This window comes from Strongylocentrotus purpuratus, unplaced genomic scaffold (genome assembly GCF_000002235.5).
Source record: "Strongylocentrotus purpuratus isolate Spur 01 unplaced genomic scaffold, Spur_5.0 spur5_scaffold_2, whole genome shotgun sequence".
Lineage (NCBI taxonomy): Eukaryota > Metazoa > Echinodermata > Echinoidea > Camarodonta > Strongylocentrotidae > Strongylocentrotus > Strongylocentrotus purpuratus.
Window position 1 is genome coordinate 20,472,591 of NW_022145605.1, and position 17,269 is coordinate 20,489,859.

The 17,269-nt window shown below is 36.4% G+C and overlaps 1 protein-coding gene across 1 annotated transcript in view; it reads right to left on the minus strand.

The window, feature by feature from the left end:
- Window positions 1-17,269, minus strand: part of LOC585784 — a 54,738-nt gene that overhangs the window by 13,704 nt on the left and 23,765 nt on the right. The window contains exons 10-17 of the mRNA XM_030991935.1: window positions 16,227-16,374; window positions 13,901-14,055; window positions 8,577-8,753; window positions 7,365-7,512; window positions 5,031-5,185; window positions 3,827-4,003; window positions 2,615-2,762; window positions 285-439 (exon numbers count right to left, since the gene is read on the minus strand). Of these exons, the coding sequence (XP_030847795.1) occupies window positions 285-439; window positions 2,615-2,762; window positions 3,827-4,003; window positions 5,031-5,185; window positions 7,365-7,512; window positions 8,577-8,753; window positions 13,901-14,055; window positions 16,227-16,374 (1,263 nt within the window). The remainder of the gene's footprint in view (window positions 1-284; window positions 440-2,614; window positions 2,763-3,826; window positions 4,004-5,030; window positions 5,186-7,364; window positions 7,513-8,576; window positions 8,754-13,900; window positions 14,056-16,226; window positions 16,375-17,269) is intronic.

Here is a 17,269-nt window from a genome sequence, read left to right on the forward strand (position 1 = left end):
TACCTGGCAGAAATTAATTCTTTGAAATGCTAGAGCGCCGCAATGGCAGCACAGCTAAAGACGGGGTAATAATATCCAAGTTCGGGAGCGCTTAGTGATTCTAATAAGCGCTATATAAAAACTGATTATTATTATTATTATTATTATAACTTTACACAAAGGAAAGCGAATGAACATATGGGAAAGCAATAATTGAGTCTGCGCACTACATTAAAGCCAGTGAGAGTACATGTAGCTTTGCAATCTCGGATGACAAGAAAGTGGGATGTAATCTGTATACTCACTGAAGCTGACCAGGCTCCTCTTAGAGCGCCCTCTTCTGGCTGATTGAGTCTAGAGCGAGCTACGCAATGATTGATATCCCAGCAAGATGACGCAGAGAGACTACTAGTACCTATGCGACCATCTTCTATGCCAATCTTTCCGGGGACAGGAGCAACTATGATACATGAGAGGATTTTAAAACACCATTGCTAGAATCAACATGATATAAAATCAAAGAAAAACATAATAATCTTCTTTTGTTATCAAAATTCGGGATTCGAACTAGTATTAAGAAGTTCCTTAAATTTATCTTGCAAAATTTGAAAGTTAAGTACGGAATCAAATGGAATTACATACATTTTTATATCGCAACTGAATACCTTTCGAACAGTAAGTTTGATCATTCACCTAACGTAATGAGTTAAACTTAACAAAATAGTCAGTCTATTAAACATTTATTCCTTTTATACTGAGGTACATATTGGTACTTAATTGTAATGTTCATTTCTTTGCTATAATGATTGACATGCAAAGCTGTAAGTTAATTTCCAGTTAAGGATTCTGAGAAATGTCTTACATACCCATGATCATTATGTCTTTAATCATTTATGGTACTTTAAATACTGTCCTGAAGAATGTCTTGAGAACAGTATTACTTAAAAGTCCTCAAGAGCATTTTATTTTATGTTCAGCATCCAGAGCTTGCCTTTACCACTGTGAGATGCATGCAAAATCATCGACTACGGCGCGGTTTGTCTTAATTCACACGTGATCTCGGAATCTGCTACGCTTAAAGAAGGCAGGAAATTTCCCGTATAAATGATTAGAAACTAGAGGATCACAACAGTATCTGCATACAACAAATGTTAAGTGCCATAAAACCTTACAAATGAATGAAAGAAAGCAAAAATGTGAAGAAGTGTTCCAAATTAAACCATACAAAATATAAAAAACAACCTAAGAATTGATATTACATCAAAGAGGAAAGTCATGAGGCTCTCAGGTTTGGGTCCCTAATTTATTTTGTTAAAGGACAATACCGAACAAACATAAATGTACACCCTTTTCAAGCTTAGTGCATGAAAAACACAAAAGCGTTTAGTTTATCACTTTAGAAGGTCTTGTTTAGGTTAATGGCTACTTTGAAAATCGTATTCTGATGGGGAGAGAAGATGAAAGAAGTTGAAACCGAAGAATAACATAAAGGAAGATCACAAGATAACTTGAGAAAAACACAGAAATATAGAAAGATATATAGAAAGAGAAGATGATAGAAGGACGAAAACAAAGAAATACATAAGGAAAGACAGAAAGAGAAGATACTTGAAGGGTAAAAACAAAGAATAACATAAGTAAAGATATAAAGAGAAAATGATGCAATAACAACAACGAAGAAATACATGAAGAGAGATAAGAAGAGAAGATAATTGAAATATGAAAACAAAGAATAACCTAAAAAAAGATAGAAAGTAAAGATGGCAGAAGGATAAAAAGAAAGATTTACATGAGAATTAAAGTAATTAGTAATTAAATATCTCATACTTTGTGTTATTCAGACCAGATGGGTCGTGGGATTTACAGTCAAAGCATTCATCATTTCGCTCTCATCGAGTTAATTTCGACGAGACAATCACTCCGGTAAGCTAGTTATCTATCAGCTCTGTCCAACGACCGATACTTCCGGGTTTGCACTTACTTCACCCCACGACGTCATCAAATCGGGCCTCAATATTCTCGCGAAACCTGCGATCAATTATGGTCTGGAATACGATGTTCAAAGTAATGGCTCTCCTAAACGCAACCTTCCAATGTGATAAACTAAAAAAATGCTGTTTTTTCATGCAATAAGCTTGAAAAAGGTGTAGAATACGATTTTACTTTTTCTTCGGCTTTCCCTTTTATTATCGACTCAAACTCAAGGACATGCTTTAATATTACAAACAAACCTCATGATATTCTCTTCCTTATGATGATTACAATCTTGACTACATTCGCATTCCTTGTTTATGGTATCCCGTCTCATTGAGTGATACAAAATGGATAAAGTTTATATGGGATGTTATTTCTTTTAATGAGAGCCTGCTGTCAATTTATTAATATTACCGCTTGCCCAAAATTGTAGAATAACTTACCATTAGAGTTTAGGAAATCACAATCGAATGTGCTTTTAAGTCAAAACCAAAAGCACATCTTGTCACCTAACGTTATGTTGTAGAATTGTAAATATTAATCAAATCACGAGCTCTTGTAGCATAGTCGAATATTATATGCAAAGTATCTGCGCTTTATGTATAATTATTATTATTAGACTTAGTATATGGAAATGTTAATAAAATTCTCTTGAGCTTACATGTAACAGGACCCTGTCCAATGAGTTCCCATCTCAAGCTGATGTGCCTGTGCCAAGTTACAGGATGGAGACGGATGAACCTAGCTGTCACAGGTGGGCTGATTCCATTTTCAACTAGGCTATCTCGATCAGAATTACCAGGAAAGATCTGTAATGTACAAATCAAATCAGTACGGTTACCGAAATAAACATTCTGACAATATACAACTTTCCAAAGGGTTTCACACTTTGATAGTAGGAATAATTGATTTGAATTGAAAGATTGTAATTTGATATCAATCCCAACTCTTTATAATATCATCATCATCAACTTCAGGTGGCGCTGTAAGGCGCTGCTCTGGTCTTCACGAGAGCACGCCGTGCAACTGTTTCACCTGCCTTTTGTGTTTTACCTTTCATTCCTTGTCCAGACACTTTCTTAATATTATCAGTCCAAGATATTAGTGGACGAACTCTACCCCGTTTTCCTTCGACTGCTCCTTGCAGTATTTGCTTCTCAACACCTTCAGATCTCCTAACAATGTGCCCAAAATAGTTAAGTTTTCTTTCCATGATTCCTCTTCTGATGGTCAAGTCTGTTCCAATCTTTTCAAGGACCCACACATTTGTCTTTTTATCTTTCCATGACACCTGCAACAGCCTCCTGTAGCACAGGCATCAACTCTCTTTCTGTCATTCTTTGTCATGGCCCAGGACTCGCTTCCCTAAGTCGCAATAGAGAAAGAAGTTGCTTGAAGCAGACGAACCTTCAGACTGAGAGATAGGCCTCGGCTCTTCCAGATGAGAGACATATTATGTACTGTTGATCTTGCCATATATATGTAATATATTTTTCTAAATTAAATTCTTTGAGCGGAACTTGCATAATGTGACATGAGAGTAGGGCTATACCAGATAGCTGTGATTTGTAGTTTGTGTATTGTATGTCTTTATGCAGATTGCTTCATCCAGTGATTCTCGTTCCTTAGTTGACTAAAAAATATAAATGTACACGTGTTTGCAGCTCCTTATTTCCCCTCTCTAACTTTCTACTTTGTATCCCTCCGTTTGTCTTCCTTTCTTTTATTTACTCTGTCTCTCTCTCTCTCTCTTCCTTTCATTATTGTTCTCTCTCTCTCTCTCCCTCTCTCTCTTCCTCTTTTTTCTCAGAGGAAATTACAGTAACTTAAATCATTATTGTTGGGCCCTGGATGCTGTTTTAAACTGTCTCACCTTTGGTCCTTCCTCATAGTCTTCCACCATGGTCCAGTCTTGGCCATCGATGCTGTAAGATATTTGAAAGGACGTGACCCAATCTTCATAGCTGTAATTCCTGCCTTGTGTGATGACTCCGGTGACCTCAAAGTTAGCACTGAGGTCAACTTGTATCCACTGGTTCACATCGTTCCGCTGTGAAAGTTAGTGAATCACAATGAGTGAATGGATGGACTCTACCAATCGGACCAACTAATCTTATGAATATAAGCAGGTCAAGTATAACAAGGCGCATTATATGACAGGTAATGACAGGTAACAAATCCTATCTAATGGATGAGGTGGTTATTTCATTTTCATCACAAACAATTATGAAACATGACTGTTTTTCATCTCTGACACAAAGGTGAGTCTTAAAGGGCAGCTTTGCTGAGAAATGGTGTTATCAATGCATCACAATGAATTTGTGATTGGCACAAGAAGTTCCATCAATATATTTTCGGAGTTTCCAATGATATATCTTACCTGATGTTTAGGCCTATGAGCGGTTTAATTTTCAATACTTGAAAATAGTCAATACTTTGATACTAAAGGTGCCGTGGTCGAGTGGTTCAGTCGCCGGACTGTCGATCACAAGGTCCGCGGTTCGAGACCCGCCGCGGCACTAATGCCCTTTGGAAAGACATTAATCTACATTTGCCACACTCAACCCAGGTGGGGGTGACATGCTTTCGAGTAATAGCAATTTCAATTGCATTTGTCATCCCTAACCAGCAGATTAAATCCTTCTCTCTCTCCCTCTCCACTCCACTTTCCTAAAGCTGTTTGAATGTATTATGAAATATCTATGTATTATCTGATTGTTATACTAATTGTATGTTTTCCGATTGGTCAAATAAATAATAATAATAATAATAATAATAATAATAATAAATGTGTACCTGGCAGAAATTAATTCTTTGAAATGCTAGAGCGCCGCAATGGCAGCACAGCTAAAGACGGGGTAATAATATCCAAGTTCGGGAGCGCTTAGTGATTCTAATAAGCGCTATATAAAAACTGATTATTATAATTATTATTATTATAACTTTACACAAAGGAAAGCGAATGAACATATGGGAAAGCAATAATTGAGTCTGCGCACTACATTAAAGCCAGTGAGAGTACATGTAGCTTTGCAATCTCGGATGACAAGAAAGTGGGATGTAATCTGTATACTCACTGAAGCTGACCAGGCTCCTCTTAGAGCGCCCTCTTCTGGCTGATTGAGTCTAGAGCGAGCTACGCAATGATTGATATCCCAGCAAGATGACGCAGAGAGACTACTAGTACCTATGCGACCATCTTCTATGCCAATCTTTCCGGGGACAGGAGCAACTATGATACATGAGAGGATTTTAAAACACCAATGCTAGAATCAACATGATATAAAATCAAAGAAAAACATGATAATCTTCTATATTATTTGTTATCAAAATTCGGGATTCGAACTAGTATTAAGAAGTTCCTTAAATTTATCTTGCAAAATTTGAAAGTTAAGTACGGAATCAAATGGAATTACATACATTTTTATATCGCAACTGAATACCTTTCGAACAGTAAGTTTGATCATTCACCTAACGTAATGAGTTAAACTTAACAAAATAGTCAGTCTATTAAACATTTATTCCTTTTATAGGTACATATTGGTACTTAATTGTAATGTTCATTTCTTTGCTATAATGATTGACATGCAAAGCTGTAAGTTAATTTCCAGTTAAGGATTCTGAGAAATGTCTTACAAACCCATGATCATTATGTCTATAATCATTTATGGTACTTTAAATACTGTCCTGAAGAATGTCTTGAGAACAGTATTACTTAAAAGTCCTCAAGAGCATTTTATTTTATGTTCAGCATCCAGAGCTTGCCTTTACCACTGTGAGATGCATGCAAAATCATCGATTATGGCTCGGTTTGTCTTAATTCACACGTGATCTCGGAATCTGCTACGCTTAAAGAAGGCAGGAAATTTCCCGTATAAATGATTAGAAACTAGAGGATCGCAACAGTGTCTGCATACAACAAATGTTAAGTGCCATAAAACCTTACAAATGAATGAAAGAAAGCAAAAATGTGAAGAAGTGTTCCAAATTAAACCATACAAAATATAAAAACAACCTAAGAGTTGATATTACATCAAAGAGGAAAGTCATGAGGCTCTCAGGTTTGGGTCCCTAATTTATTTTGTTAAAGGACAATACCGAACAAACATAAATGCACACCCTTTTCAAGCTTAGTGCATGAAAAACACAACAGCGTCTAGTTTATCACTTTAGAAGGTTGTGTTTAGGATAATGGCTACTTTGAAAATCGTATTCTGATGGGGAGAGAAGATGAAAGAAGTAGAAACTGAAGAATTACATAAAGGAAGATCATATTAAGATAACATGAGAAAAACACAGAAATATAGAAAGATATATAGAAAGAGAAGATGATAGAAGGACAAAAACAAAGAATTACATAAGGAAAGACAGAAAGAGAAGATACTTGAAGGGTAAAAACAAAGAATAACATAAGAAAAGATATAAAGAGAAAATGATGCAATAAAAACAACGAAGAAATACATGAGGAGAGATAAGAAGAGAAGATAATTGAAATATGAAAACAAAGAATAAACTAAAAAAAGATAGAAAGTAAAGATGGCAGAAGGATAAAAACAAAGATTTACATGAGAATTAAAGTAATTAGTAATTAAATATCTCATACTTTGTGTTATTCAGACCAGATGGGTCGTGGGATTTACAGTCAAAGCATTCATCATTTCGCTCTCATCGAGTTAATTTCGACGAGACAATCACTCCGGTAAGCTAGTTATCTATTAGCTCTGTCCAACGACCGATACTTCCGGGTTTGCACTTACTTCACCCCACGACGTCATCAAATCGGGCCTCAATATTCTCGCGAAACCTGCGATCAATTATGGTCTGGAATACGATGTTCAAAGTAATGGCTCTCCTAAACGCAACCTTCCAATGTGATAAACTAAAAAAATGTTGTTTTTTCATGCAATAAGCTTGAAAAAGGTGTAGAATACGATTTTACTTTTTCTTCGGCTTTCCCTTTTATTATCGACTCAAACTCAAGGACATGCTTTAATATTACAAACAAACCTCATGATATTCTCTTCCTTATGATGATTACAATCTTGACTACATTCGCATTCCTTGTTTATGGTATCCCGTCTCATTGAGTGATACAAAATGGATAAAGTTTATATGGGATGTTATTTCTTTTAATGAGAGCCTGCTGTCAATTTATTAATATTACCGCTTGCCCAAAATTGTAGAATAACTTACCATTAGAGTTTAGGAAATCACAATCGAATGTGCTTTTAAGTCAAAACCAAAAGCACATCTTGTCACCTAACGTTATGTTGTAGAATTGTAAATATTAATCAAATCACGAGCTCTTGTAGCATAGTCGAATATTATATGCAAAGTATCTGCGCTTTATGTATAATTATTATTATTAGACTTAGTATATGGAAATGTTAATAAAATTCTCTTGAGCTTACATGTAACAGGACCCTGTCCAATGAGTTCCCATCTCAAGCTGATGTGCCTGTGCCAAGTTACAGGATGGAGACGGATGAACCTAGCTGTCACAGGTGGGCTGATTCCATTTTCAACTAGGCTATCTCGATCAGAATTACCAGGAAAGATCTGTAATGTACAAATCAAATCAGTACGGTTACCGAAATAAACATTCTGACAATATACAACTTTCCAAAGGGTTTCACACTTTGATAGTAGGAATAATTGATTTGAATTGAAAGATTGTAATTTGATATCAATCCCAACTCTTTATAATATCATCATCATCAACTTCAGGTGGCGCTGTAAGGCGCTGCTCTGGTCTTCACGAGAGCACGCCGTGCAACTGTTTCACCTGCCTTTTGTGTTTTACCTTTCATTCCTTGTCCAGACACTTTCTTAATATTATCAGTCCAAGATATTAGTGGACGAACTCTACCCCGTTTTCCTTCGACTGCTCCTTGCAGTATTTGCTTCTCAACACCTTCAGATCTCCTAACAATGTGCCCAAAATAGTTAAGTTTTCTTTCCATGATTCCTCTTCTGATGGTCAAGTCTGTTCCAATCTTTTCAAGGACCCACACATTTGTCTTTTTATCTTTCCATGACACCTGCAACAGCCTCCTGTAGCACAGGCATCAACTCTCTTTCTGTCATTCTTTGTCATGGCCCAGGACTCGCTTCCCTAAGTCGCAATAGAGAAAGAAGTTGCTTGAAGCAGACGAACCTTCAGACTGAGAGATAGGCCTCGGCTCTTCCAGATGAGAGACATATTATGTACTGTTGATCTTGCCATATATATGTAATATATTTTTCTAAATTAAATTCTTTGAGCGGAACTTGCATAATGTGACATGAGAGTAGGGCTATACCAGATAGCTGTGATTTGTAGTTTGTGTATTGTATGTCTTTATGCAGATTGCTTCATCCAGTGATTCTCGTTCCTTAGTTGACTAAAAAATATAAATGTACACGTGTTTGCAGCTCCTTATTTCCCCTCTCTAACTTTCTACTTTGTATCCCTCCGTTTGTCTTCCTTTCTTTTATTTACTCTGTCTCTCTCTCTCTCTCTTCCTTTCATTATTGTTCTCTCTCTCTCTCTCCCTCTCTCTCTTCCTCTTTTTTCTCAGAGGAAATTACAGTAACTTAAATCATTATTGTTGGGCCCTGGATGCTGTTTTAAACTGTCTCACCTTTGGTCCTTCCTCATAGTCTTCCACCATGGTCCAGTCTTGGCCATCGATGCTGTAAGATATTTGATAGGACGTGACCCAATCTTCATAGCTGTAATTCCTGCCTTGTGTGATGACTCCGGTGACCTCAAAGTTAGCATTGAGGTCAACTTGTATCCACTGGTTCACATCGTTCCACTGTGAAAATTAGTGAATCACAATGAGTGAATGGATGGACTCTACCAATCGGACCAACTGATCTTATGAATATAAGCAGGTCAAGTATAACAAGGCGCATTATATGACAGGTAATGACAGGTAACGAATCCTATCTAATGGATGAGGTGGTTACTCATTTTCATCACAAACAATTATGAAACATGACTGTTTTTCATCTCTGACACAAAAATGAGTCTTAATTGGGCAGCTTTGCTGAGAAATGGTGCTATCAATGCATCACAATGAATTTGTGATTGGCACAAGAGGTTCCATCAATATATTTTCGGAGTTTCCAATGATATTATTGAGTCTGCGCACTACATTAAAGCCAGTGAGAGTACATGTAGCTTTGCAATCTCGGATGACAAGAAAGTGGGATGTAATCTGTATACTCACTGAAGCCGACCAGGCTCCTCTTAGAGCGCCCTCTTCTGGCTGATTGAGTCTAGAGCGAGCTACGCAATGATTGATATCCCAGCAAGATGACGCAGAGAGACTACTAGTACCTATGCGACCATCTTCTATGCCAATCTTTCCGTGGACAGGAGCAACTATGATACATGAGAGGATTTTAAAACACCAATGCTAGAATCAACATGATATAAAATCAAAGAAAAACATGATAATCTTCTATCTAATTTCTTATCAAAATTCGGGATTCGAACTGGTATTAAGAAGTTCCTTAAATTTATGTTGCAAAATTTGAAAGTTAAGTACGGAATCAAATGGAATTACATACATTTTTATATCGCAACAGAATACCTTTCGAACAGTAAGTTTGATCATTCACCTAACGTAATGACTTAAACTTAACAAAATAGTCAGTCTATTAAACATTCATTCCTTTTATATAGGTACATATTGGTACTTAATTGTAATGTTCATTTCTTTGCTATAATGATTGACATGCAAAGCTGTAAGTTAATTTCCAGTTAAGGATTCTGAGAAATGTCTTACAAACCCATGATCATTATGTCTATAATCATTTATGGTACTTTAAATACTGTCCTGAAGAATGTCTTGAGAACAGTATTACTTAAAAGTCCTCAAGAGCATTTTATTTTATGTTCAGCATCCAGAGCTTGCCTTTACCACTGTGAGATGCATGCAAAATCATCGATTATGGCGCGGTTTGTCTTATTCACACGTGATGTCGGAAACTGCTACGCTTAAAGAAGGCAGGAAATTTCCCGTATAAATGATTAGCAACTAGAGGATCACAACAGTATCTGCATACAACAAATGTTAAGTGCCATAAAACCTTATCAATGAATGAAAGAAAGCAAAAATGTGAAGAAGTGTTCCAAATTAAACCGTACAAAATATAAAAACAACCTAAGACTTGAGATTACATCAAAGAGAAAAGTCATGAGGCTCTCAGGTTTGGGTCCCTATGTTGTTGTTGTTAAAGGACAATACCGAACAAGCATAAATATACACCCTTTTCAAGCTTAGTGCATGAAAAACACAACAGCGTTTAATTTATCACTTTAGAAGGTTGTGTTTAGGATAATGGCTACTTTGAAAATCGTATTCTGATGGGGAGAGAAGATGAAAGAAGTTGAAACTGAAGAATAACATAAAGAAAGATCATAAGATAACATGAGAAAAACACAGAAATATAGAAAGATATATAGAAAGAGAAGATGATAGAAGGACGAAAACAAACAAATACATAAAGAAAGACAGAAAGAGAAGATACTTGAACGGTAAAAACAAAAAATAACATAAGTAAAGATATAAAGAGAAAATGATGCAATAACAAAAACGAAGAAATACATGAGGAGAGATAAGAAGAGAAGATAATTGAAATATGAAAACAAAGAATGACCTAAAAAAAGATAGAAAGTAAAGATGGCAGAAGAATAAAAACAAAGATTTACATGAGAATTAAAGTAGTAAGTAATAAAATAACACATCATTTGTGTTATTCAGACCAGATGGGTCGTGGGATTTACAGTCAAAGCATTCATCATTTCGCTCTCATCGAGTTAATTTCGACGAGACAATCACTCCGGTAAGCTAGTTATCTATAAGCTCTGTCCAACGACCGATACTTCCGGGTTTGCACTTACTTCACCCCACGACGTCATCAAATCGGGCCTCAATATTCTCGCGAAACTTGCGATCAATTATGGTCTGGAATACGATGTTCAAAGTAATGGCTCTCCTAAACGCAACCTTCTAATGTGATAAACTAAAAAAATGCTGTTTTGTCATGCAATAAGCTTGAAAAAGGTGTAGAATACGACCGTTTTTCTTTTTCTTCGGCTTTCCCTTTTATTATCGACTCAAACTCAAGGACATGCTTTAATATTACAAACAAACCTCATGATATTCTCTTCCTTATGATGATTACAATCTTGACTACATTCGCATTCCTTGTTCATGGTATCCCGTCTCATTGAGTGATACAAAATGGATAAAGTTTATATAGGATGTTATTTCTTTTAATGAGAGCCTGCTGTCAATTTATTAATATTACCACTTGCCCAAAATTGTGGAATAACTTACCATTAGAGTTTAGGAAATCACAATCGAATGTGCTTTTAAGTCAAAACCAAAAGCACATCTTGTCACGTTATGTTGTAGAATTGTAAATATTAATCAAATCACGAGCTCTTGTAGCATAGTCGAATATTATATGCAAAGTATCTGCGCTTTATGTATAATTATTATTATTAGACTTAGTATATGGAAATGTTAATAAAATTCTCTTGAGCTTACATGTAACAGGACCCTGTCCAATGAGTTCCCATCTCAAGCTGATGTGCCTGTGCCAAGTTACAGGATGGAGACGGATGAACCTAGCTGTCACAGGTGGGCTGATTCCATTTTCAACTAGGCTATCTCGATCAGAATTACCAGGAAAGATCTGTAATGTACAAATCAAATCAGTACGGTTACCGAAATAAACATTCTGACAATATACAACTTTCCAAAGGGTTTCACACTTTGATAGTAGGAATAATTGATTTGAATTGAAAGATTGTAATTTGATATCAATCCCAACTCTTTATAATATCATCATCATCAACTTCAGGTGGCGCTGTAAGGCGCTGCTCTGGTCTTCACGAGAGCACGCCGTGCAACTGTTTCACCTGCCTTTTGTGTTTTACCTTTCATTCCTTGTCCAGACACTTTCTTAATATTATCAGTCCAAGATATTAGTGGACGAACTCTACCCCGTTTTCCTTCGACTGCTCCTTGCAGTATTTGCTTCTCAACACCTTCAGATCTCCTAACAATGTTTCCAAAATAGTTAAGTTTTCTTTCCATGATTCCTCTTCTGATGGTCAAGTCTGTTCCAATCTTTTCAAGGACCCACACATTTGTCTTTTTATCTTTCCATGACACCTGCAACAGCCTCCTGTAGCACACATTTCAAAGGCATCAACTCTCTTTCTGTCATTCTTTGTCATGGCCCAGGACTCGCTTCCCTAAGTCGCAATAGAGAAAGAAGTTGCTTGAAGCAGACGAACCTTCAGACTGAGAGATAGGCCTCGGCTCTTCCAGATGAGAGACATATTATGTACTGTTGATCTTGCCATATATATATGTAATATATTTTTCTAAATTAAATTCTTTGAGCGGAACTTGCATAATGTGACATGAGAGTAGGGCTATACCAGATAGCTGTGATTTGTAGTTTGTGTATGGTATGTCTTTATGCAGATTGCTTCATCCAGTGATTCTCGTTCCTTAGTTGACTAAAAAATATAAATGTACACGTGTTTGCAGCTCCTTATTTCCCCTCTCTAACTTTCTACTTTGTATCCCTCCGTTTGTCTTCCTTTCTTTTATTTACTCTGTCTCTCTCTCTCTCTCTTCCTTTCATTATTGTTCTCTCTCTCTCTCTCCCTCTCTCTCTTCCTCTTTTTTCTCAGAGGAAATTACAGTAACTTAAATCATTATTGTTGGGCCCTGGATGCTCTTTTAAACTGTCTCACCTTTGGTCCTTCCTCATAGTCTTCCACCATGGTCCAGTCTTGGCCATCGATGCTGTAAGATATTTGATAGGACGTGACCCAATCTTCATAGCTGTAATTCCTGCCTTGTGTGATGACTCCGGTGACCTCAAAAGTAGCACTGAGGTCAACTTGTATCCACTGGTTCACATCGTTCCGCTGTGAAAATTAGTGAATTACAATGAGTGAATGGATGGACTCTACCAATCGGACCAACTGATCTTATGAATATAAGCAGGTCAAGTATAACAAGGCGCATTATATGACAGGTAATGACAGGTAACAAATCCTATCTAATGGATGAGGTGGTTATTTCATTTTCATCACAAACAATTATGAAACATGACTGTTTTTCATCTCTGACACAAAGGTGAGTCTTAATGGGCAGCTTTGCTGAGAAATGGTGCTATCAATGCATCACAATGAATTTGTGATTGGCGCAAGAAGTTCCATCAATATATTTTCGGAGTTTCCAATGATATATCTTACCTGATGTTTATGCTTATGAGCGGTTTAATTTTCAATACTTGAAAATAGTCAATACTTCAATACTAGAGGTGCCGTGGTCGAGTGGTTCAGTCGCCGGACTGTCGATCACAAGGTCCGCGGTTCGAGACCCGCCGCGGCACTAATGCCCTTTGGAAAGACATTAATCTACATTTGCCACACTCAACCCAGGTGGGGGTGACATGCTTTCGAGTAATAGCAATTTCAATTGCATTTGTCATCCCTAACCAGCAGATTAAATCCTTCTCTCTCTCCCTCTCCATGTATTATGAAATATCTATGTATTATCTGATTGTTATACTAATTGTATGTTTTCCGATTGGTCAAATAAATAATAATAATAATAATAATAATAATAATAAATGTGTACCTGGCAGAAATTAATTCTTTGAAATGCTAGAGCGCCGCAATGGCAGCACAGCTAAAGACGGGGTAATAATATCCAAGTTCGGGAGCGCTTAGTGATTCTAATAAGCGCTATATAAAAACTGATTATTATAATTATTATTATTATAACTTTACACAAAGGAAAGCGAATGAACATATGGGAAAGCAATAATTGAGTCTGCGCACTACATTAAAGCCAGTGAGAGTACATGTAGCTTTGCAATCTCGGATGACAAGAAAGTGGGATGTAATCTGTATACTCACTGAAGCTGACCAGGCTCCTCTTAGAGCGCCCTCTTCTGGCTGATTGAGTCTAGAGCGAGCTACGCAATGATTGATATCCCAGCAAGATGACGCAGAGAGACTACTAGTACCTATGCGACCATCTTCTATGCCAATCTTTCCGGGGACAGGAGCAACTATGATACATGAGAGGATTTTAAAACACCAATGCTAGAATCAACATGATATAAAATCAAAGAAAAACATGATAATCTTCTATATTATTTGTTATCAAAATTCGGGATTCGAACTAGTATTAAGAAGTTCCTTAAATTTATCTTGCAAAATTTGAAAGTTAAGTACGGAATCAAATGGAATTACATACATTTTTATATCGCAACTGAATACCTTTCGAACAGTAAGTTTGATCATTCACCTAACGTAATGAGTTAAACTTAACAAAATAGTCAGTCTATTAAACATTTATTCCTTTTATAGGTACATATTGGTACTTAATTGTAATGTTCATTTCTTTGCTATAATGATTGACATGCAAAGCTGTAAGTTAATTTCCAGTTAAGGATTCTGAGAAATGTCTTACAAACCCATGATCATTATGTCTATAATCATTTATGGTACTTTAAATACTGTCCTGAAGAATGTCTTGAGAACAGTATTACTTAAAAGTCCTCAAGAGCATTTTATTTTATGTTCAGCATCCAGAGCTTGCCTTTACCACTGTGAGATGCATGCAAAATCATCGATTATGGCTCGGTTTGTCTTAATTCACACGTGATCTCGGAATCTGCTACGCTTAAAGAAGGCAGGAAATTTCCCGTATAAATGATTAGAAACTAGAGGATCGCAACAGTATCTGCATACAACAAATGTTAAGTGCCATAAAACCTTACAAATGAATGAAAGAAAGCAAAAATGTGAAGAAGTGTTCCAAATTAAACCATACAAAATATAAAAACAACCTAAGAGTTGATATTACATCAAAGAGGAAAGTCATGAGGCTCTCAGGTTTGGGTCCCTAATTTATTTTGTTAAAGGACAATATCGAACAAACATAAATGCACACCCTTTTCAAGCTTAGTGCATGAAAAACACAACAGCGTCTAGTTTATCACTTTAGAAGGTTGTGTTTAGGATAATGGCTACTTTGAAAATCGTATTCTGATGGGGAGAGAAGATGAAAGAAGTAGAAACTGAAGAATTACATAAAGGAAGATCATATTAAGATAACATGAGAAAAACACAGAAATATAGAAAGATATATAGAAAGAGAAGATGATAGAAGGACAAAAACAAAGAATTACATAAGGAAAGACAGAAAGAGAAGATACTTGAAGGGTAAAAACAAAGAATAACATAAGAAAAGATATAAAGAGAAAATGATGCAATAAAAACAACGAAGAAATACATGAGGAGAGATAAGAAGAGAAGATAATTGAAATATGAAAACAAAGAATAAACTAAAAAAAGATAGAAAGTCAGAAGGATAAAAACAAAGATTTACATGAGAATTAAAGTAATTAGTAATTAAATATCTCATACTTTGTGTTATTCAGACCAGATGGGTCGTGGGATTTACAGTCAAAGCATTCATCATTTCGCTCTCATCGAGTTAATTTCGACGAGACAATCACTCCGGTAAGCTAGTTATCTATTAGCTCTGTCCAACGACCGATACTTCCGGGTTTGCACTTACTTCACCCCACGACGTCATCAAATAGGGCCTCAATATTCTCGCGAAACCTGCGATCAATTATGGTCTGGAATACGATGTTCAAAGTAATGGCTCTCCTAAACGCAACCTTCCAATGTGATAATCTAAAAAAATGCTGTTTTTTCATGCAATAAGCTTGAAAAAGGTGTAGAATACGATTTTACTTTTTCTTCGGCTTTCCCTTTTATTATCGACTCAAACTCAAGGACATGCTTTAATATTACAAACAAACCTCATGATATTCTCTTCCTTATGATGATTACAATCTTGACTACATTCGCATTCCTTGTTCATGGTATCCCGTCTCATTGAGTGATACAAAATGGATAAAGTTTATATGGGATGTTATTTCTTTTAATGAGAGCCTGCTGTCAATTTATTAATATTACCGCTTGCCCAAAATTGTGGAATAACTTACCATTAGAGTTTAGGAAATCACAATCGAATGTGCTTTTAAGTCAAAACCAAAAGCACATCTTGTCACCTAACGTTATGTTGTAGAATTGTAAATATTAATCAAATCACGAGCTCTTGTAGCATAGACGAATATTATATGCAAAGTATCTGCGCTTTATGTATAATTATTATTATTAGACTTAGTATATGGAAATGTTAATAAAATTCTCTTGAGCTTACATGTAACAGGACCCTGTCCAATGAGTTCCCATCTCAAGCTGATGTGCCTGTGCCAAGTTACAGGATGGAGACGGATGAACCTAGCTGTCAAAGGTGGGCTGATTCCATTTTCAACTAGGCTATCTCGATCAGAATTACCAGGAAAGATCTGTAATGTACAAATCAAATCAGTACGGTTACCGAAATAAACATTCTGACAATATACAACTTTCCAAAGGGTTTCACACTTTGATAGTAGGGCATATTGTGATTCAGGGGAATGTACATGAAAATGGGCGCTGTTGTGCTGCTGCCACACCTCCACAATTATTTGCTGATAACGTTGTATCCAGAGTAATATTTCATTCAGAGACAGTGTCATGTGTTTTTACTAGTTGTTGTCAAGCTACTTGCCAATCTTCACATCATTTGACAATTCTGCTTTGGAGTAAAATCAGTATGTTTTCTGCTCAAGTTTGGATTATCTGCATGCTGTACTTGATACACTGTCTTAGTACAGTGCATGTAGCTGAGAAGGCTGGCATTGTTATGCTAATATCACCATCAATTGATGAACCTACTCTGAGATCCTGGATGAATAGAGTGACCATGGATGAACGCACTCTGTCAATGTCTTGTGCTGTGAAGTCAAGTAGCAATAGATCTCGTGTGTGCTATACTAGGCAAGCCTTGTACTCTCTTCGCCATAGCTATGGGACGGATCATTTTTCGCAAGATACTTATACTCGCATTAAGGAATTAGGTATAAGTCACATGAGAAGCAGGAGAGGTGGTCAGCATATTCGGAAAAGGACTGGCAATGACAAGGTACGCTTGTGTCCACATGAAAAGTATGTACGTACTCAAAAGAATGAAAGTTCTATTCCCGTGCTTATAAGTTCCTGTAGAAAACAAGTTTCTTGCCACAATACAAAATCAAACTTGTATAACTTGGTGCCCGTTCAGAGGGAGGATTATGACAAACTCAATAACAAATTGCCAGCCATACTTCTAGCCAATTTAAGATCCCTGAACTCTAAACACAGCGATCTTATGGCAACTAT